Genomic DNA, 24,120 nt, shown 5'->3' on the forward strand with positions numbered 1-24,120 from the left:
CATGAGCATCACCTAGTTTTTTACTAAAATAACTAGCACTATAGAGCACCTGTCGTAGTTTAGGTACTAGGTACATAACCAATACCTAGATCTAACTAACTAGGTAGTTACGCAAGAAATGCAGTACAGACAGTCTCGAAGCCTTGACGCTGTTACATCAGTACGTTTTATTAGGTCTTAGATCAAACATTATAAACTTAATTGCAATATGTTAAACAGTTTTTGGCCTATTACCGTATCTATTTTTTAGCACACGTTGTGCCTAAGTTTAGATGAGGAGCTGAAGTTTACGAAGGTAAGATCATTGGTCATGCTTAAAATCCTTAAAAAATCTAAGCATTTCTGAATTACCTAACTAGAACTATAGGAGGATTTTATAAGCACCTGGTCAAGTGCGGATTGGCAGACTTCACACACCTTTGAAAATAGCTGATGTCAGCGGCTTTGTGTGCGTGGTTTTAGTTTTTTTAAATACATTGGAAGATCTTCGATTTTTCAGAACAAAAAGTAGCCTATGTCACTCTCCTAGTCCTCAACTACAACTACTTAAAAAATCAAGCCAATCTGTTGGTTTGTTGCAGTGTGATTGACGGACAAACAAACACATTTTCGCATTTATAATATGGGTAGAGTGCAGTGATGGAGAACTCTCAGACATGCAGGTTTCCTCACGATGAAAAATGCATTGGAAAAACGTACCTATTATTTGAACGCATTATAACTCTCCTATCTATACAAGGAACCAAAAGCTTAATACGTATATGCTATAACCAAACCAACGAAATCTATATGGTGCAACATGCAGCATGCGACATGCACTGCCCGCCCTTCCACTGATAAACATGCAGGAAAAGCCAGCCACCAAGCAAGCCACACGCACCACCACCATGACTCCTATCTATATATTAGGAAGTATCTATAGTGAGTACAAGTTATGAATCGTAATTCGTTCCGACAGGAGTAACTCCCGACAGGACCTGGATCATTAGCCGATCGGATCATTAAAGCGGGTAATTTGTCATTAATCTTTCTTTTGCCTCCGCTAATGAAATGATTGCGGGAAGTTAGCATCGGGCGCACCACTAATCTGTTTTGTAGGACGATAATCAGTGGCGGGCACTGAATCTATATGACTCTATGCCACTTTGGAAGAAGGTCTACATTTCCTGAGGATGCTCCGGTGTGGAAGCAAAACGTGCATCGTGTGTGTTTTGGGGGATTCGTGTGGTGCTCCGTGGCGGTGGTGTCTGTTGCTTGGTTGTTGACTGGCTTTGCCTGCATGTTTAGCAGAAGGAGAGCGGGTGGTGCATAGGTATCACATGGTGCATGTTATACCTACATACAGATTTGTCTGATTCAGTGAATCATAAATGAAGCTTTTGGTTCCTCGTGAATCTTTATTCAACGTCATCAAGCCATCGCCGCTCACTTGTTTTCACAGGTCGTGTCAGAAACGCTGAGCAAAAACGTTTCCTATACAAGTAGACTGGATGTCGATTGTCGATCACCTAAAGATGCCAACCCTAATGGATTTTCTCCGTTCTGGGAGGTTCTGGGATGTTAAGCATAGTCTTAACTCTTAAGTTTGCCAAGAGTTTACTAAGAGCACGAATCTTACGTAGGTTTCAATCTTTGTCATAAAAATAATAAACTGTTATGTAGTTAAAATATCCGTGTAATAAAAGAGCCGTATTTTCATATCAACGCTCGTACAATTTAATATAACGACGTGACAATCATAGAGCACACAAAATGGCGTCCCGTAAATTTGAAAAATGAACGTAAACGTCGCGCGCACTAATGTTTACCTTATTGAGTAGTGTTGTGCCATAAATTTCACGTTAAAGAGTCGGACTTTCATTAAAAGGTCGATGATTCATTCGATTTGAGGAGTTTATTGACAGTTTTAGTGGCGGGGAGAGAGCCACACACGCGCCGAACGTGGATTCAATTTAAAAAGTGGAATGAGATAAAAATAAATAAGTTTCGAGAGACACTTATGTTTAGAGTCGGTCGTAAAGATAGGGTTAACTGGTACGGTATCGCGGGACAAAACATACCATAAACTGACCGGTTACGGCGATAGTGAGGCGCCGAGACGATAATTCTCTGCCTACTTAGTTTAATTTGTACGTTTGTATTCGATATTTTAATAGAATTTGTATTTTCTAATCTTTAAAACTTGTTTAGGCTGATTGATTATTATTTGAATAATGCTTCCGAATAACAAGAATTGTGAATTTCTTTTTCATTCACGCGTTCATTCATCATAACTAATGGATATCAATATAAAACACTTCTCAGAATTCATAATAATTTAGTCGTAAAATATTTGATTGTTAACTTAATGAGAATAATCTAAAGGAACCTCCTTTTAAGGATTCCTTTTTAAATGAGTAAATACTTAAATTTTTGCGTAGGGTAAAAGCGTTTAAAACTATCTATTTTCTTGCTAACTTGTAACATTAGGTACTTATTAGTTATTATGTGTTTTCTATGATGACTTTTTGATGTACAAAAATAATGACATATAATTATTATGAAAATATCTACTAGATGAGCCTGTAACATAATTTCATTTCATTTCATTTATTTTACTTCCTTTCATGTACATTGATTGATTGAAGCTTGAATCAACTCATGGGAATTCTTTCATTGTCTGGGATAAAATTTAAAAAGTAACTAATGTCTCTAACCCTAGAATGCACTATGTACGTATAAACAAAATTTCAACAAAATCGTCTAAGCAAATGGGCGTTGTGAAACAGACACTCTTACACATTTATGATATTAGTATAGGGGATGAGTACCTATGTCACTTAATAATCAAATATCATTAAGTACAGATATTTGCTTAGTCAAAGTTTTCAACCAAAAATGTTAAAACTTACCACGTTATAATTAAGATAATATCTATATTAGATATATTAGATTTATGCATAATATCGAATTTATTATTTATGCGTTATCGATAGAAACATGTCACATCACCAAACAGGTGTCAACTGCGATCCGTATTGTCGCTCGAACGCGAGCATTTAAGTCAAAAGGAGCGCTTCGTTACGAGAGTCTTGTCGATATCGCGGCTGTAAACTTTTTACTGTGAGAACACACTTGCGACTTATCGCTCGATAAAATTGCGCTCAATAAAAATGAATTTTTCCATTCCATTTAATTAGTGTATTAAAAATAAGATTCTGCAATATAGTCCAGCCAAATACGGTCACTGATAAAGGATAGATGTTTTTTTTTAAACAAATATCGAGCATGATAGACGAGCATGCTCGATATTTGTTTGAAAAAAAACATCTATGCGGGTCACCTGATGTGATTACTGCCGCCCATGAAATTGTAGAGCCATAGGAACCGCCAATGCATTGCTAGCTTTTCAGAAATTTTTCACCCGTCCCTTAAATTACCCTATGTAGATATCTAGTGGAAACACTGCCGAAGGAAGTTGATTCCACCAACCAACGACGACGATCTAGGTCAATGAATTCATTTTTTTTTAATGTTACTCGTTAATGTTTTTCTGTGTTGTGAGGCAAATGATATATAAGTAGGTAAGCGTTCCTCAACTTAAAAACAACTAAATGTATTTGTATTCATGCAATAAAAATAACAACTCTCTGTCTCTACCCATTACGGTTCATGAGATAAAACCCGCTGACAGACAAACGGACGGACAGACAAACAGACAGCGAAGGCTACGGAACCCTGAGGTGACGGCGACTTTTTATCGTGTGATATGTCTGTAGTATGATCTTTGACTAACAGCGGGGGGTCCGGTTGTTAATAAAGTGTATTTGTCGACATCAAAATAACAGTTTATGGGCGCGACACTAATGCAGTTTATCGATACACTCGTATTATGGTAATTGGTATTAACGAAAACATTTTAAAGCCCGGCTTTATGGATTTATTTCGTTGTAAATGTTTCAAGATACTAATCTAACCCGCAAACTGAGTTAACGCAAGAGGTTGGTTTGATTATTATTATTGCTACAAAAATATACAGACGCTCTTCTATGAATATAGACAGGCATATTGATTTTATTGATGTCGAAACTGGCACTACCTATTTATACTTTTTCTTGATCTATGGTTAACAAAAAGGTCAATCAGAAACTACGATTTTTTATATCTTGCACCCACAGATAAAAATGAATATTAGATACCTGCGCTTGATTGTGATAATTTGTCACCAAAATAAAAACCAGTCAAGTGCCAGTCAAACCCGCACACGAAGGGCTCCGTACCATCGTGCAAGAAAACGTACCTTTATAAGTTTACTAGCTGACGCCCGCGACTTTGTCCGCGTGGATTTAGGTTTTCGAAATCCCGTGGGAACTCTTTGATTTTCCGGGATCAAAAGTAGCCTATGTGCTAATCCAGGATATTATCTATCTTCATTCCGAATTTCAGCCAAATCCGTCCAGTGGTTTTTGCGTGAAGGAGTAACAAAAATACACACACACATACAAACTTTCGCCTTTATAATATTAGTGTGATAGGAACGTTTGGCAGGTAGCCAAGCAATAAGGCCGCCTTTGCACACAATTGTTTTTTCTGTTTTTTTCTTTCTATGTTGTATTCCTTTACATGTGTTTTTGTGTACAATAAAGTGTTCTATCTATCTATCTATCTTTTATGATTCTAGGCCAACGGGAAGTATCCTATGGGTTTTCTTGACGGAAAGACAAAAAAGTGCAGATCCTATAAGGGTTCCTTTTTTCCTTTTTAGATACGGAACCCTAAAAACAAGCATGGATTCGTGCGTAAAAGCCATAAGACAACACATCAAAAGCTCAATAATACGGAAATCGAATTAAAAGCGCATTTCACGTATTTCTGAATTATATTTCTATGAAGATAGTGAGGGTCGCGACCCACTTGGCGCCACGGTGGAGCGATAAAAGAAATTTGTTTAAATATACAATGAAATTGTTATTTCGTCCGGGCGATTGATGACTGCTTGTTTGCCGCCGGCTTATGGCTGTTCACACGAGTTTACAAGACGCGACGTTTACGGTTAAATACCTGCTTAGGCGCCGCGCCGTAAACAGAATCAATTTCATGCATTTGTGAAGTACAGCGTCACGATTAGTAGAATGTAAATTACTTTTTTTATGCTATACAAATTAGTATTAAGAGGTAGAGAGTACGATATTTTTGTATACGGTTTAGATTCTACGGGGTGACATGTTCACTTAGTGACCGAATCCCTATGAATAAAGATTTTAAAAAAAGATTTTTCGTGACTGTAATCCATTCAAATTTGTTTTGGTGCTTTCTCTCTCTCTGTCTCTCTTTCTGCATCATATTCCTCATTTTGAGGATCGTAGCCCTATTCCATTGCTCATACTATAATAGTAGTAGGAATTTTCTTAGGATAACAATGCGGTGCATTCCAAATCCTTCTACATATTAATTGACATATTACGATTGATCTATGCATTTTATCTTTATGGTTATGAAGATTAGGATATTATTTTTGTAGTCATTTACTTTCTTAATCGCACTAAAAAGCATTAAAAACGCATAGAGATAGACTAGAATTAATACAAAGTTAGAGACTAATTTCCGTTGTCTAGTTTTATGAAGATAGTGGGGGTCACGACCTACTTGGCGCCACGGTAGAGCGATAAAAGAAATTTGTTCAAATATACATTGAAATTGTTATTTCGACCGCGCGATTGATGACGTCTCATTCGCCACCGGCTTAAGCCTGTTCACACTAGTTTACAAGATGGTGCGTTAAACCCGCATAGATAGAATTGGGTTACTGCTAATGTCATCTCATACATTATTTTACAATTTAATCTTAGCTTATCCTCCTTTTTTACAGTCTATTAAAATAAATTTCGAACCCCAGGTAAATACTTAAGTAAATATAGAAAGAAATTCGTAAACGAGTCGCTTTAAAATAAACGCAGCATTGTAAAATTACAGTCTGTCAACACCTTTATCGAAATAGAGCCAGTTTCATTAATGAATTCCGAGCAAATTAATGAGGAAGAATAACCGGCGTCACTCGAGATAATATACTTGTATAATGTATATTACATGTATAATATATTGAATATTGTTATTTTATAAGTATTTAATTTATAAGTCTACAGGATGAAAGTTATTTTTCAGAAAAATGGCAATAGGCGTCGGTTTTTATGTGGGTGCCTACTGCCTACCTATTTGACAACATGTTGGTTTTTTGATGATAAAGTCAGTTAAAAATAAAGTTCATGTGTTGTGTGTATTGTAAAATAACAAACTGGACTAGACTATGAATAAGACATCGAGGATGAAACTATAAGGCAGGTTCATGATACACTTTTATATGTTACAGTTGTTACAGTCAGTAATAGTCAGTATGTTACAGTTCATGATTCAAAAGCAAAGCGCAAAAGTTCACTTTCATACACCGCACCGGCCAACTTGGTAGGAACTATAAGTGGTGAACACACCGATGTCGTTCGCACGCGAGCTGCACCACGGGCCACCATTTCAGCACCGTTGCACTTGACACCCTGACAAAGCAATGGTGCTAATATTATGACGGCAAGGGATATTAGTAACAAGCCTGTATTCTGTATGTTACAGTTCATGATTCAAAAGCAAAGCGCAAAAGTTCACTTTCATACACCGCACCGGCCAACTAGGTAGGAACTATAAGTGGTGAACACACCGATGTCGTTCGCACGCGAGCTGCACCACGGGCCACCATTTCAGCACCGTTGCACTTGACACCCTGACAAAGCAATGGTGCTAATATTATGACGGCAAGGGATATTAGTAACAAGTCTGTATTCTGTATGTTACAGTTCATGATTCAAAAGCAAAGCGCAAAAGTTCACTTTCATACACCGCACCGGCCAACTAGGTAGGAACTATAAGTGGTGAACACATCGATGTCGTTCGCACGCGAGCTGCACCACGGGCCACCATTTCAGCACCGTTGCACTTGACACCCTGACAAAGCAATGGTGCTAATATTATGACGGCAAGGGATATTAGTAACAAGCCTGTATTCTGTATGTTACAGTTCATGATTCAAAAGCAAAGCGCAAAAGTTCACTTTCATACACCGCACCGGCCAACTAGGTAGGAACTATAAGTGGTGAACACACCGATGTCGTTCGCACGCGAGCTGCACCATTGCACCACGGGCCACCATTTCGGCACCGTTGCACTTGACACCCTGACAAAGCTATGGTGCCAATATTATTATGACGGCAAGGGATATTAGGACGGGTCTGTATGTTAGTTCATGATTCAAAAGCAAGCGCAAAAGTTCACTTTCATACACCGCCCAACTACGTAGGAACTATAAGTGGTGAAGACACGCGATGTCGGTACGCGAGCTGTAGCTACACTTAGGCAGGGAAAGACGTTCCCAGCTATTCAGAGCTTATCGTGGAGGCTATCTGAATAATTACCGAGATGCCTACAAAGTACCAACTAACTGGTTATTAGCTGTCGAAGCACTAAAGAGGAACTATTTAACCGACTTTCAAAAAGGAGGTGGTTCTCAATTGGGCCCGTTTTTTTTTTCAATGTATGGACTACGAACGTATAAATTTTTTTTTAGTAAAATTCTTAATTTTTTTGCTCCAGGCTATGAGTACCTACCATAGCATTTTTTTAGAACGTCATCATTTTTGTGCTGTGAGTCTCGATAGCTCAACGGTTGAGGAGCGGACTGACTTCCGAAAGGTCGGCGGTTCAAACCCCACCCGTTGCACTATTGTCGTATCCACTCCTGGCATAAGCTTTACGCTTAATTGGAGGGGAAAGGGGAGTATTAGTCATGATTAGCATGGCTAATATTATTTATAAAAAAAAAGTTAAGAATAGAATAGAATAGAATAGAATAGAATAGAATAGAATAGATTTTTATTCAAATAAACTTTTACAAGTGCTTTTGAATCGTCAAATAATTTACCACTGGTTCGGAATGCCGTTCCTACCGAGAAGAACCAGCAAGAAACTCGGCGGTTGCTCTTTTCAATTGTGCAATTTACAATAATATTCTATACTATACAAGCAATTGCAGACCCGCGCATTGCTGGAGCGAGTCAAATCCATGCTTTTTTATCATTTACATAATCTTCGATTGTGTAATATGCTTAAGACGTCCGTGTCTTCTTCGAGAGGTCGGGGGTTCAATCCCGGGACACGCGCCCGGCATCTCTAACTTTTCTGAGTTAGGTAGGCATAGTACGCGACAGGTCTAGATGGCAATCGGGGTATAAGGCTGGAAAACATCGCGAGAAAACCTGCTTACCTAAAAGCAATCCGCAGTGAGCCAGCGTGGCACACTATGGATTAGTAAACCACTTTCATGCTGACAGGAGACCCGTGCTCAGTAGTGTATGGTGACGATGAAGATAGGTTGCCTTTTAGAAAAACCGGCCAAGTGCGAGTCAGACTTACGCACCGAGGGTTCCGTACTACAGGCGTATTTTTTCGACATGACGCACGATAAATCAAAAACTATTATAATAAAAATAAATCTGTTTTAGTTTGAACAGGTATAGCTCTTTCACATGATACCTACCTCACTTAGTATAATATATCAAATAGTTTTGCTTTGAAAGTTGAAAATAGTATTATTTGTTCATGAACACATTTTAATTTTTTTTGTGATCTAACCACAAATTCACGGTTTTTGGATTTTTTCCTTTACTTGTGCTATAGGTAAGACCTACCTGCTTGCCTTTCATTATTCTAGGACAACGGGAAGTACCCTATAGGATCTTGACAGACACGACTACACGACAGCCAGACAGATAGACAACGAAGTGATTCTATGAGGATTCCCTTTTTCCTTTTGAGGTATACGGAACTCTAAAAGTACCTACCTAATTGCCGAGTTTTTGTTGGTTCTTTTCAATAGGATCTGCTTTTTAAACCGGCGGTGAACTGGTGTCATAATGTCAGAAGTCAAAAATAAATATTGATCATTTCATTAGGTAGGTATAGGTATCTACTTTATTTAATACTAGCTGATGCCCGCAGCTTCGCCCGCGTGGATAGGTCAGATCCCCTGCAGCACCAGGATTGAGGAGTTGGAATCCAAATTTTTTATGAAACAATGTCGCAAAGTTCCTCTATCGATTAAAAAAGAAATGACGCAAATCGGTTCAGAAATCTCGGAGATTTTGGTGTACATAGGTAGAAAAACACAACTCCCTTTTTGAAAGTCGGTTAAAAAAGTAGCCTATGTTACACCCTGGTCAATCCTCTACTTGTATGTGAAAACCCCGTCAAAATCGGTCCAGCCGTTCCGAAGATTAGCCTTTTCAAACAGACAGACAGACAGACAGACAGACAAAAAATTTAAAAACGTGTGATTCAGTGTTGGTATCGTTCAAATAACCATATGAGCTTAATATGAGGTAGTTATTTCGAAATTACAGACAGACACTCCAATTTTATTTATTAGTATAGATTAAGTTGGAAATGTACTGGGTAAAATAAACATGTTTCATTTAATTTTATTAAGTATTTTAATTAATATTAAGTCCAATATGGGCTTAAGTATAATTATAATTAGGTAAGTACCTAAAATTATTATTATTACTTTCTAATTTCATAGGCACTTGAATTAACGACTTTGTATTAAATATACCTAGGTCAGTAGCTAGTTTCCTATATTATAGAAGTTAATAGACCATTCACTATTGAGTGAACATTATATTTAAGATTTAAGCTTAGCCTGTAATTACAATTATAAAGGCTAGATTTTCTAGGAAACTTACCTAGGTACATATAGGTAGGTCTATGTGCTAAGTGCTAACTGCATTTTCTGTCAGCTGCCTGCAATTTACTAAATACCTTGTAAATTTAATTGCCTTGATGAAGACTTTTACCACATGATTAGATATTTTTACTACCAATGCCTTGATTTTATTTGTTTACTAGCTGATGCCCGCGACTTTGTTCGCGTGGATGTAGGTTTTTTTTAAATCCCGTGGGAACTCTTTGACATACCAGGGTAAAAAGTAGCCTATTTGCTAATCCAGGGTATAATTCATCTCTATTCCCAGCCAAATCCGTCCAGTAGTTTTTGCGTGAAGGAGTAACAAACATACACACAAACTTTCGCGTTTATAATATTACTGTGATGTGATTAGTTGATACCCGCAACTTCATCCGCGTGATTTCCGGAATAAAAAGCCTATGTCACTCTCCAACTATTTACTATACCCATATCCAGTCTTGAACTATACTTACCCATGCAAAAAATCACGTCTGTCGGTTGCTCTGTTGTCACGTGTTTGAAGGACAAACCAACAAACAAACACACTTTTGCATGTATAACATGGGTAGTGATTTATGTGCCTACTACCTAATAATTTACCTAATTAACACTAAAACGTATATGTATATTGTATACAGTGCAAAGACTACCTATACGAAGGACATTACTGGATAGATTTATTACAGCAGCCATTTTACCAAGTTACCTACTTAGGTAAAACGTTGAAAAAGTAGGTACATATTGTATAAAAACCTCAAACTTAAAGACAGTTAAAAAAGTGCTAAACGATGTTTTCTAGATTTTTTCGTACTTATTTTGATTCTTAAGATTCAAAGAGCTAGTCAGTACACGTACCTTTTACCTAAGTGATTTTTTCAAAACCTAAGTCTTAGCACCTAAACCTAACCGAAACCTACCTAAACTGTTAAAAAAATAAACTTATATTTATTTATTTAATAATTTCACTTGATTTTTGCATGTACCTACACTCTACAGGGTGTTCTAAAACCTTTTTTCTAGTTAACAAACAGCACATTACATCGTTATTTATTAAAGAAATTGTAGTCCTACTAAGCACTTAGTCACAAAATCACTACCGAATAAAAATGTAGGTAAGTATATCGCCTAAGCAAGAAAGTAACAATGATTTCTGCGATTGCTAATTTGCATAAAAGTGAAACGTCCCCCTTATCTCTGGAAGCAGGCAGTTTATGAAAACTTTGTCTTATTGCATTCTGATTAGACGTGGTTAATTGATATTTTTGAGGTTAAGGGGGGAAGATTGCTTGTTATCTTGTTATTGTTTTTGGGAAATTGCGTTTGAATTTATGACAGGGACAAGATTAAGATTTATTTGAATTCGTTTGCCGTAGATAGCTTTTGTAGGTAGGTGAATTTAGTAAAAAAAATACAACAGCAATTAATCTAGGTAGATAATTGTCTACTACAAAGATGACATAATTATTATTTTAAAATTTAGAAACTAGATAGGCAGGTAACTTTCAATTATAGCTTAAATAAAAATTAAAGTTTATGTATTCATTACCGACGCGTAATGAATACGCAAACTATATGTGAGCTTATACAAATTGGTTGAAACTGTGTAGTTGTTGTTGATACTTATGTGAAGGCTTCTAGCAAAGTACTATCAAAGGTACTATAGGGGTCGCGCGATTCAATCAAGAAAATTACAAAAAAATTGAAAGAGGCATTGTAAGTCAACGCATACCTATAACGAGCATTATTTTCTTAAATAGCAAAAAAGGAATAACACTTAAGCACTATGCCGTTTTTATACAACCTACCTAAATATCTAAAAATTGCAAATATTAACTAACTATCAATAGATAAATGTGATAAAAATCTTGATTTTAAGAAACAGCCATTTTGTTTAAAAAATGTGCAATATTATGAAAAGATCACATAAATGATGAAAAAGTAGATAGGTCGGTAGGTTTAGTATTTGTGACATTAAAATTAAATGATTGAAACGAATGGTATTTGTCAAAATTGAATTTTGAAAAAAAAAAAAAACATTTGTACTCACGGGTCCAAAATAAATAAATAGCTATAGATTTTAAATACAACTCCCCAGTGCCAAAACGCAACTTTTTGAAAAACTAAGGAATTCGAAATACTTGCCAACCTATTCATAAGTTACCTAATAGTAAAATATCCCATTGACCTACATTGTATTTTAAAGGTACAATAAACGAAAAATAACACCAACTTGACCTCACGAGTCACGACCCGTCGCACAATGCACCGCACTTTCTTGATTTAAGAAAAATTCAAAGACAAAAAATTCGAATAAAGGATAAGGCACGCTTTTAAAATGCCTCTACAAAATAATCGAAAGTTCTTTTTGACCTACATTAGAATTTATTCTTATTTACCGAACTGTGCGTGAATAATTTTTTGGTTAACATGGAAATAGCACCAGTAAACTTCCAGAAAATCGCACTGTTCACACTTTTTATCAATTATTTCTTGCATTAAAAAATAAGTAAGAATTACTTATTTTTGTTTAATCGTTTATCATTATGTCCAAAATTGAGTTTAGGAGATAACTAAGAATAGAAAGTTCAATATCTAAAATATTTGTTTGAAATAATTTGAATTATTATGTCCTTTTTTCACACCGCAAAGTTTTGAATCAGCCTCTTTTAAGAGAAAACTAATTCCCAGTGATCCTTTTTTTTATTTATTAAAGAACTCGCACGTTAAGCTTGTAAACAAATATTCAAAAAACGCACGATTTTTAAATAGGCGCTTCTTTGTTTTATAATTTGCGACACATTTACGAAAATCAAATGAAAACAAAAGTTTGAAATACGGTGTGATTTTGAAACAGCCTCTATACAGATAATAGGGAACCTCCCGTTGACCTTTTCTCTTGACCTCAAATTTTGTTAAAACTTTTAAATAAAATGGAAAATATACAATCACCGTGACCTCCCGACCCGTCGCACAATGCACAACACACTTTATTTGGCAGCTATTTAAAACACTTTCACTTCCTACATACCCTCACAAGTGAACTGGCCATAGTGCTTCCCGGAGGACTTGTCCCCGCAGACGACGCACTCCACGTTCTGGCCCTTGTCGGTGGCGGAGGAGCCGCTCTGCGTCGACGCGGCCTGGCTGGCGGGAGTGGACGGCAGCAGCTCGTCCTCGCGCCAGCTGCCGCGGAAGCCGAGCTCGAGCGGCGGGAGGTCGGGGGCTCTCGGAGGGCAGAGCCCCGGGCCGCCGACCCCGCCGTACACTAGCGCGCCGTGCGTGATGATGCCGGTTGCGGGCGCCGGGTGAGAGCGCGGGACGGTTCCGCGCGCGTGTGTCAAGGGTCGCGGTTCGGTCGCGACTGAGCTTAGGTCGAAGTTAGGTCGGGCCAGGCCGCGCCGCTCCGCCATTGGCCCGGTGGCCTGGGGGCAGGGAGCGAGGCCCCGCCACCTCGACCGAGTCCCCCTCTGCTCGGGGGGAAAATCTTTCAGCCGTACCGTCGGTGCGAAAACTCGTTTCGCATTTTTTCTCAAGCGGTTTTTTGCGTAGCGTTGTCGAATGACGACTTGTGACAGGTGCGGGCTTGCAAATTAATTTACGTTGTTAAAATCTTATTACTTTTTGTTAACTTAAAATAAGTATCTATAAGATAAAACTTTATGGGTAGATAATCCATTATTTATACATTAATCAGATGAATGTGGTTTTCTCTTTTCATTTAAATATATTACCTATTTTAAACTTTAATTCTTACTCTTCTTTATTATGGTACGTAACAGTTATACTTATTTAGTTATTATTGTTTTTTTCTCTTAGCACTCCAAGCAGTCATGACTTTTTGATAAAGCACTAATTAATTTAAGTTGTTTAATTACTAAATTAGTTAGGTAACTTCAATTGTAACTTTTTCGATTAGTAGACACCTAATTTAAGAGAGCGGCTTTTGGATTATTATTTTCAAGTGCCATGTGTTTATAGAGCAAAAGCTCTATTGCACGAAAAAGTTACAGATTACTATTTCTTTTATTCAGTAAAAACCAATCATTTTTTAAGTTCCGCCCGTAATTAACAAACCACGACTCATTTTACTTGACATTGCATTGTTTCGTAGAAGTCAAAACATTTTAACGAATAGGTACATTACGAAGTTACCTGCATAATTTCAAAATAAAATTAATAATTTCATTGATATTTAAAACACAAGTTTTTAAAACTTTGTTTAAACATCCTTTGTATTCAAACTAAACAACAACATTATTCTACAAGTTACAATCAACTTCAAATACCAAAGTGAATAGTTACAAGTCAGATTTTTCGAAACCTAAGTTTCGATTCCTAAGCTTCGCTTTTATCGTGCACAGCGTAGAGCTTGGTTGCAGGAGTGTAAATTGAGAAAAAAGTCACCATAATCCATACCTACTAGGTACATATTTTATAAATGGGAAATGGGACAGACAGTCTGCTATTTCACGGCCCATCTGCTAAATCGATTTTGATGAAATTTGTTAGGTAGGTATGTCCCCAAAAAAAAAGCTCACAGGGGATTTCAAAAACCTAAATTCACGCAGGTAAAGCCGCTGGCCTCATCCAGTAGGTAACTAATAAAATGTGTTTAAAATAAATTTTCTGTAAGTAGGTGCTAGTAGGTAGGTAGGTATAGTGAAGCGATTGAGATTCGCAAACACCGGAATTTCAATCGTGAGGATGGCTTTAAGCGAGTGAATATGTGGAATCCAGTGGTAAAATTATACAAATCAGGACAGAATCGTACGACATCCAAAGTAATAGTGACGTTGTGATTGTATTTTGCTGGACATTATAGATCGAACTTCATCGCTCGCAGCACTGCAGTCTTGTGGTGACCACGACTCATGCAACTGAGTCACAATATCGGCAGTTTAAAACACCATATAAATCGTGGTAACCCGTTATATATAATATACAAGTGGAAATTAAAAATTTATAACACCCCCGACAAGTGAAGGTTACAGTAAGAACTAGAAAAGAGCTGATAACTTTCAAACGGCTGAACCGATTTTCTTGGATTATAGCTAAGAACACTCTCGATCAAGCCACCTTTCAAACAATAAAAACTAAATTAAAATCGGTTCATTAGTTTAGGAGCTACGATGCCGCCGACAGATACACAGATACACACGTCAAACTTATAGCACCCCTCTTTTTGGGTCGGGGGTTAAAAGTAAAGATCAACAGTTTAAAATAAATAAATAAATAATTTCTCAAGCCGCGTTCGCCTCGACGGTACCTGAAAATCCTACTTTGTATCAACTTTCCGTCGTCCATATTTCTCGCTACCTACTTCAATATTAACATAGGCATCCTTGAGACGTTGTCTCAGCGCTACTATGCGCTACGATACTCAACTTTGCTTTACTTTTATGATAATGAACTTTTATTTGAGTCTCTAGCAATAATACCTACGGTATTTGCCTATGTCAAAAACGAATTATTTATCAATGACTTTTTAATAGAAGGTCTTCCAAAGTAGGTAGGTACGCAAAATCCACGCCCTTTGTTAGTTTTAAGTGTCATAATAACCATTAAGAGGGGTCTCTTCGTCACTCGCTTCATACAAACGTAGTTCCAATTTTATTTGAACATTAAGCAACCAAAGTCCATGAAATTTTGCAGACATATTCTAGTAACCAATATCTATGTCTGTGGTTTTCCAGATTTCTGTTAAAATATTCTGTTTCAAAGTTACGCGGTCTTAAAAATTTACATACAAATCTTTGAGCCCCTGTAATTTTAAAACTACATATTTTTAGAAAAATCTAAAACACCACAGACAGCGGCGGCGTTCTGGAAAGATAAACCAAGAAACACAAACTTTCGCATTTAATTAATAATATTACAGGTAAGTAGGTACTTAGGTACCTACCTGTTCAGCTATCCAAACAACTGCAACATTTTCCTTGTCGTTTTTTTACGTTACTTCTTTCACATATTCACTCAGTAGATAAAGATTACAGACACAGTTGGGTAAAAGCTTTATTTCCTACTACCAACCTAACAGCAATGTTTCTGAATGAGTTATCAAAAAAAAATCAATCAATAAGTTATGCAATGGTCAATAATCGAAGCCGCCTGTAGCTAAATGCCCTAGATCTAGATGGCGGGGCGTACCGGGGCGGGACCGATCACCACGCGCGCGCGCCACTCCTGCGCATTCGACGCGCGACGCTCGACGTGACGTGACGTGTCGATTGTTTGGGCATTTTATGATCGAAATTTAAATTTTTGTATGTGTGATCAACCCATTTCCGCCCCACTATTGAGTACGGGTCTCCTCTCAGAATGAGAAGGGCTTAGGCCATAGTCTGCCACGCTGGCCCAATGCGGATTGGCAGACTTCACACACCTTTGAGAACATGGAGAACTCTCAGGCATGCAGGTTCCCTCACGATGTTTTCCTTCACCGTTAAAGCAAGTGATATTTAATTGCTTAAAATGCACATAACTGAAAAGTTAGTGGTGCGTGCCTGGGATCGAACACCCGACCTCCGATTAGGAGGCGGACGTTCTAACCACTAGGCTATCACAGCTTTTTACATCGATTTTTGTATTCTATTATGACGGTTATTTTTATTCATCATCATTCACCCATCGCCCACACTGAGCTCGAAACCCGTAAGTACTTTCAGAATGAGAAAAGTTCTGAGCAAAGTCCACCACGCTGACCAAGTACCTACCTACCTACCTATGGAGACTTCACACCCATTGATAATCTCAGGTATGCTGGTTTCCTCACAATGTGGAGTCCTTGCAGAGCGAAATCATTAAATCGAAAATGACCAAACTGAGATATACTTAGGTATCTCGGTAGGTAGGTTAAGTAGGCTTAAGTACTAAGAGAGAATTAATGAAAATGAAAATAAATGTAATTAGAACTTTTTTGACAAAAGCCATTTCCGAATTTACTTACATCACACAGACTTACATACTTTAAAGTATAATACCTCTCTTTTTGCCTTGGGGATTAAAATGAGTTAAAGTTTTTATTCAGTGATCGAACTTTGGACTCAATTTTAGTTCCGTTTTAGGCCATTTTGCTTGGAAATGAGTTCAGAATTATACCTAAGTAAGTACTTAGTGTTTATACTCAAGTCAAAAATAGTATTTTGGTACCTACTTACCTCTATGGCCGGCTAGCTTATGCGCCACCTGTCGGGTTAGTCAAAGTCCAAGTCAGAAGTCATTTATTCAATTTTGGTACCTATAACTACTTATTTGTACACTTTCTGATAAATTGGCAGTGTGGATCCCAATTGCTCGAGACCGTTTATAATAATGGCGAGGCGCTTAAGCTTAAAGTAGGTCAATAGGTATCTACATCCCCTTGACTTGACCGGACCGCTAACTTGGCCTTAGCTCGCCGGGCATCTGGCAAGACCCGGATATTAAATGGATATCTACGAGTATCTACCTAAGTACTTACTTTAAAACATTTTTTACGGTTCCGTACCTCAAAAGGAATAACGGAACCCTTATAGGATCCCTTTGTTGTCTGTCTGTCTGTATGTCCGTCTATCGGGTCTGCCAAGAAAACCTATAGGGTACCTACCTACTTCCCGTTGACCTAGAATAATGAAATTTGGCAGGTAGTAAGGTACTTACCTACCTACATAGGTGCATAATTGCTTAACCCTGCCGCAGTGGGGTGACAAAATGGAAGGAAAGAGATTTCTCTGCAATAGTAAAGTGGAGTAAAGTTCGGGATACGTCACAAAAAGTCGTAATAAGCCTCCCTGGGCCGGAGGTTTGCGGAGGGCGGGTCAAAGGTCGTCCCGCCCAACGCGCGCTTGTGTGTGGGTGACGACTGAAATGCAGGTTTCAGGTGACAGCCTACGGAGGATAATGGTTCATTCCACTAAAGTCCGCTTTCACTATTCAATCTATCTGTAATCTGTAGATCAGTTAGTTTCTTAGCGACTTATTTATCCAAAATTGTACCTACGGTCTTTTTGGTACGTATTTAACTTGTCTGCTACTCATTACAGATACTTATCTACCTATAGGTTGATAACGAACGTAAGATTTAGGTATATTATATTAGGTATCTGTTGTTATAGCGGTAAATACTAATAACACACTGTGAAAAATTCAATTGTCTAGGTATCTACTTATCAGGTAACCTACGGTTCATGAGATACAGCCCACTGAAAGACAGACAGACAGGCGGACGGACAGACGGACGGACAGTGGAGGCTTAACTTGCCCATCTGTGCACCAACAAATAGAGCATTCATCTTAAAGCTTATCATCGATCGTGACAACGGTGTCTGTATGTCGCCGGCTCGTTACCTCCCGCCCTCCCGCGCCGCCCGCCCTCCCGCCGACTGAGTAATTGGGTGCAGGACACAGGTACTCCATAGTCCAGTACTAATTCCTTTCTTCCCTCCTCCATAGTCGTTTATAACCTGATGTGTGGAATGTAATTTTTTTGTCGCTCATTCCTGAATAATATTGAAAAACCTTAAGTTTTTCGGTAACTTTTCTTAATTTTTTCGGCATGGCTTAGGTGTCATACCTAATTACCTATTATAAGAATCAAGCTAAGGAAACCAGGTCGTACCAATCGTCCAGTAGTAAAAGACTTCCAAAGTTATAAATGGACATGTTGTTAACGTATGCGAATTTATTAAACGACGTTTCAATAAATTGATGTTATTTAGGTCACAATGTTCAGTTTCATTATCTGATAGAGTCAAAAGAATTAACATAAATATATCTGCATGTTCAAACACAATTTGAGCCGTTAAGAGGGGTCTCTCCGTCACTCGCTTCATACAAACGTAGTTCCAATTTCATTTGAATATCAAGCAACCAAAGTCCATGAAATGCAGACATATTCTAGAAACTAATATCTATGTCTGTGGTTTTCCAGATTTCTGTTAAAATATTCGGTTTCAAAGTTACGCGGTCTTAAAAATTTACATACAAATCTTTGAGCCCCTGTAATTTTAAAACTACATATTTTTAGAAAAACCTAAAACACCACAGACACAGATCTTAGTTTCTAGAATATGTCTGCAAAATTTCATGGACTTTGGTTGCTTAATATTCAAATGAAATTGGAACTACGATTGTATGAAGCGAAAGACGGAGAGAGCCCTGTTAAACACTCAAAGAGATTTCAGTACTGTTTTAGCCGATACAAATACGTTTGAACGTTATAAATCAGTCAGTTCCTATCACAATTTAGAGATCGATCCGCCAGCGAACAGCAAAGAGGTGACAACCGTCACCCTTAAATCACTCGATTGTTTGCTTGCCTTTTTGTTTGTCTTGCAAGCGATAATTTAAGAACGTCTGTTGCTGATGTTGTTTTGTTGCCTACATCAATTGCAATACACTGTGATGGGTTATTTTTTATCCAACTAACCACAGAAGGGTTATGATAAATAAAGGTGACGCATTCAGGTGCTTTCTTCATACAAACCTAGGAGGATGATCACTACATCACACTTCACACTAATATAACGGCGAAAGTTTGTGTGTATTGTGTGTGTGTGTGTTGTGTGTGTGTGTGTGTGTGTGTGTGTGTGTGTGTGTGTGTGTGTGTGTGTGTGTGTGTGTGTGTGTGTGTGTGTGTGTGTGTGTGTGTGTGTGTGTGTGTGTGTGTGTGTGTGTGTGTGTGTGTGTGTGTGTGTATCTTTGTTACTCCTTCACGAAAAAACTACTGGACGGATTGGGCTGAAATTTAGAATGGAGATAGATTATACCCTGGATTAGCACATAGGCTACTTTTTATCCCGGAAAATCAAAGAGTTCGCACGGGATTTCAAAAAACCTATATCCACGCGGGCGATGTCGCGCGCATCGGCTAGTTTTTTGATACTATACCTACGCTCAAAACTAAGTACCTATTATGCCGATTTGTCTCGTCATGATCGAGGTTTATTGATATAGGTACAAAACATTGAAAAAAATATTAACCTCCGACCTCCAATCAGGAGGCGGATGTCCTAACCACAGATTTTTTTCTTGATAAAATGAAATTTCTGATTTGAAGCTTTTTCTTCATAGAATTTTTTCGAATTAGAAAAATTTAAAACAAGTGTAAATTAAAAATTTATAACACCCCCGACAAGTGAAGGTTACAGTAACTAGAAAAGAGCTGATAACTTTCAAACAGCTGAACCGATTTTCTTGGATGATAGCTAAGAACACTCTCGATCAAGCCACATTTCAAACAAAAAAAAACTAAATTAAAATCGGTTAATTCGTTTAGGCGCTACGATGCCACAGACAGATACGCAGATACACACGTCAAACTTATAACACCCCTCTTTTTGGGTCGGGGGTTAAAAAATATCGATAAGTACTTGCCTATTTTAAAAGACTATCTTGGATGATTCAAAAATACTTAAGTACCTACCTATCTCTTTCGATTCAGAGACTTTCCAGTAAATAGGTACTCAACAAGAGACATCGGGAAGCCACAACTGATAAGAAGCATACAGCTACTTGCTTACTATAGTCTCCACATGAGAGATAGCCTGCGACCCTGTTATCTGTTTATCACTCGTAAAAATAGGTTATGTTTCCAATGTCTTGCTGAAGGGGATTTTACTGGAATCTTTATTGATGAGTTAAAAATGAAGTTTCAAAAGCTTTTTATTAGGCTGATTCGTCTTTACTTATGTTGTCATTCCGTCCGAAATTGGTTCATCTAAAAATTTTATTGACACTTTGTGGTATGTGATGACAATAATTGATTGTTTTTTATGATACGAGTCCTTACTTAGTGATGGGAGGTAGACATTAGTTTTCTAACTACATACTTATGTTTGCTTAGTTTTCAGGAGTAGCTTTTTAGGGTTCCGTACCCGGACGGTGCCAAACGGCATCCTATTAATAAGCCTAAGGTTTGAGCTATTAGAAAATAGCAAAATCCCAAACGATACCTAACAATTCTTGACCTAATTTTCATCCATAACTTTCAAATTTAATTGTGGAATATCTTTTTTAAAGGATCTTTCTTAGTAAATAAACTATACATGTAATCTTATTCCAGGTGACTCAACGTAAATACCTCTGTACGTATAATATTCATGCGAGAATATATCAAAAAATGGCCCTCGATAATCCCGTGTCGGTCAAAACTCAGAGGCGCGCAACCGTGCGTCGCCGAAACCGCTGATGCGATTACACGCATCGACGCGTTGCGACGCGGCTATTTCGAGTTTCGACACCGTGTGGTATCTTCTGTATTTTACGTAACATGAAAATACAGCAAGCTCCTACATAATCTAAATATATAAAAGGAAAAGCTGACTGACTGCTGATCTATCAATGCACAGCTCAAACTACTGAACAGATCGGGCTGAAATTTGGCAAGCAGATAGCTATTATGACGTCAACATTCGATAAGAAAGAAATTTTGAAAATTCAATCCCTAAGGGATTACAATAGAGGTTTTAGATTTGTGAAGTCGTGGGCATAGGCTAGTCTAAGTATATTTTAAAGGAGAAACTGACTGACTTACTGACATGTCAAGTTACGATTCAAACCGCTATGTCTGACCGAATTTCTGGAAGATAATATTTCAGATGCACTCTGAGATGCGTAATCTCTGTCTTCTCGTCCAATATTATGACGGCAATTCGAGATGATAGAAATTCAGTGGCTTCAACCTTGCTAATAGGTCATATTTAAACTAAATTGAGACTTCAAAACTAGGTCAAATAAGAATCAAACCAGATTTGGTCTAGAGATGTTTCGGTTGATATACGTAAGTAGCTAATTACGCTTACCAAGAAAAAAATCTTCGACACTATCGACGACATAATACGCCATATTACGCCTACGTTTTTTAAGTTTCTAATTACACTAAAGTGATTGCTATTTAGTGATTGTTAATAAAGACGAACATTCATAACCTAATCAGCTTTAATTTTACCTTACCTACTTATATTAATCACGATCTCAAAATTGCGCAGCTCAATATCGAATCCCTTTATAAAACGTCACCCTAACAAGTGTAATAAACGCTCTGGTTCACAATACCACCGCATCGCGGCGCCACCGCTTTGTGGCGAGGCGACCAATTGTGCAGCACCCCTGCCTGATCACTTAATTGACTACGCAGCGAATGCTCTACGACACTACGATACATTACGCCGTATTACGCCTACATTTTTGCCATACCAGCTTTCCATTGCAGATTTTGTATGGAAGCTGATTTTTCCATTTTCTTTTTGATTTTCCCTTACATAATTGTCCGGGTAATTCTTCTATTCAATGGCAATGTTAGCACCTGACTGCAATCCCACTTGGTGTTAAGAAATGCAGTCTAAGATAGAAGCGGGCTAACCTGGGCTATGCCTGGATTGGTAGGTATTACAATTTGTATTGAACCCATACTTACCCAATTCGGTTTCTTCGCGGTATGCAGATCTGGAGCGCTAAATGGTGGTAACCGACCACGGCCGAAGCATTCTACCAAATCAGAACTTTCAGGGGCCAACAGGGGCAATTTTGTCAAAATAAACAAAATTGCCCCTGTTGGCTGCAGAAAAAAAAGAATAGTCGTGATAACACACTTACTATTGAGCTTACTATTACATTGAGCTAGGTGCCTACTTATTCGTAACTAGCCATGGTCGACGCCTTCCAGAAATAATATTTTCGTCAGGTTAAGGAATCTGTTAAGTCAGGCAGCTAAATTTACAGCATTCGGTAGATATACAGGTTTACGGCAATGGATTTCCCCGATGGAAAACTCCCGTCTCTCGGTGTCGGGGATCGGTTGATATCAGATTAAAGTGCAGTGAAAATCAGATTTGTTGGCAAGCGATAGGATTGTGGTTTAATGCCTCTTAATCCGAGTTAACGGGAGGGAGGCAAGGTTGGTGCGCGCGGCTGACTCACAAAAAGAGGCGTTCGAGTTTGGTCTTATTGGATTTGGGTTGATTTCTTGAGTGCCTATTGAAGGTATATATATATAGGTATATATTTTAGAAGACTATTGTAATAATAACAAAACATAGATACGAGTAGGTTTAGTTATATCTGCATATTAAATGTACCTACTTATTATTCCTAAACTATAGGTAGGTAGGTGACCTTTGTCTCAGGCGGCAGTTATGTGTGGTTATGTTGTCTCAACTCAATGATACTGATGTGTGATGATGATGATGAACTTAATACAGTAATATAAAGCCTTTATAATAGGGACGCTTGTATGAAATTCACAGATGTGACGTTTCACGTTATAGACATTTGACGTAATTTTTTTGTTAAATTGGTAATTTAAAATGTTTATTTAGCAAACTTCAAACTAACAGCGGACTTGGATCTTACGAATTTTGGAAGCCCCTCTATTTAATAATTCTTAAGAAATAATTTATTTTTAACCCCCGACCCAAAATGAGGGGTGTTAATATAAGTTTGACGTGTGTTTCTGTGTATCTGTCTGTGGCATCGTAGCTCCTAAAGTAATGAACCGATTTTAATTTAGTTTTTTTTGTTTGAAAGGTGGCTTGATCGAGAGTGTTCTAAGCTATAATTCAAGAAAATCGGTTCAGCTGTTTGAAAGTTATCAGCTCTTTTCTAGTTACTGTAACCTTCACTTGTCGGGGGTATTATAAATTTTTAATTTACTCTTGTTGTCTCCTCTCAGAATTGGGATGATGCCTACATCCCAATTCTGAGAGGAGACCCGTCCTGAGTAGATACTTAGTGGGCCTGCGATGGGTTTATCACACTATCACACTAATATTATAAAGGCGAAAGTTTGTATGTGTGTGTGTGTGTGTGTGTGTGTGTGTGTGTGTGTGTTTGTGTGTATGTTTGTTACTCCTTCACGCAAAAACTACTGGACGGATTGGGCTGAAATTTAGAATGGAGATAGATTATACCCTGGATTAGCACATAGGCTACTTTTTATCCCGGAAAATCAAACAGTTCCCACGGGAATTTTAAAAAAACCTACATCCACGCGAACGAAGTCGCGGGTATCAGCTAGTTGATGATATGGATCTATGTAGGTAAGACCTTACGCTTGATCTCACTCCAAGTGAGGCTGATCTTTACTGTCTCATACGAAAAAAACGAAAGGTGGTTTTAAGATTGTTGTACTACTGTCCCAATTTCTCATAAGTAATATGTCGGTGGGCATAACGGAGAGTAGATCGCTTTATATTTCCCCAAGGAGGCAGGAAGCATCTAATCAATACTTAATCTCTAATCTTTGGGAAGACCGTCCCATCAAGCAGGTAGGCAAAACTTAGCTGTCGACAGATAAATGATAAACATTGATTGCACTGATAAACTTATGTTTATCTAGCTATCCTACATTATAGGCATGCTTGTTTTTATAAATTTTATAA

General features: G+C 37.8%; 1 protein-coding gene across 2 annotated transcripts in view; it reads right to left on the reverse strand.

Moving 5' to 3' along the window:
• LOC123874230 (COUP transcription factor 2) overlaps positions 1–13,349 on the reverse strand; it is a 124,013-nt gene extending 110,664 nt beyond the window's left edge. Inside the window, exon 1 of one of the 2 annotated variants that reach the window (XM_045919468.1) lies at positions 12,792–13,284. In XM_045919468.1, coding sequence (XP_045775424.1) covers positions 12,792–13,173 — 382 coding nt within the window. In that variant the 5' untranslated portion in view covers positions 13,174–13,284. Of the gene's footprint in view, positions 1–12,791 lie in introns of both variants that reach the window. The other variant, XM_045919467.1, reaches the window with a different exon arrangement.
• Between the last annotated feature and the right edge of the window lie 10,771 nt (positions 13,350–24,120).

This window comes from Maniola jurtina, chromosome 18 (genome assembly GCF_905333055.1).
Source record: "Maniola jurtina chromosome 18, ilManJurt1.1, whole genome shotgun sequence".
NCBI lineage: Eukaryota > Metazoa > Arthropoda > Insecta > Lepidoptera > Nymphalidae > Maniola > Maniola jurtina.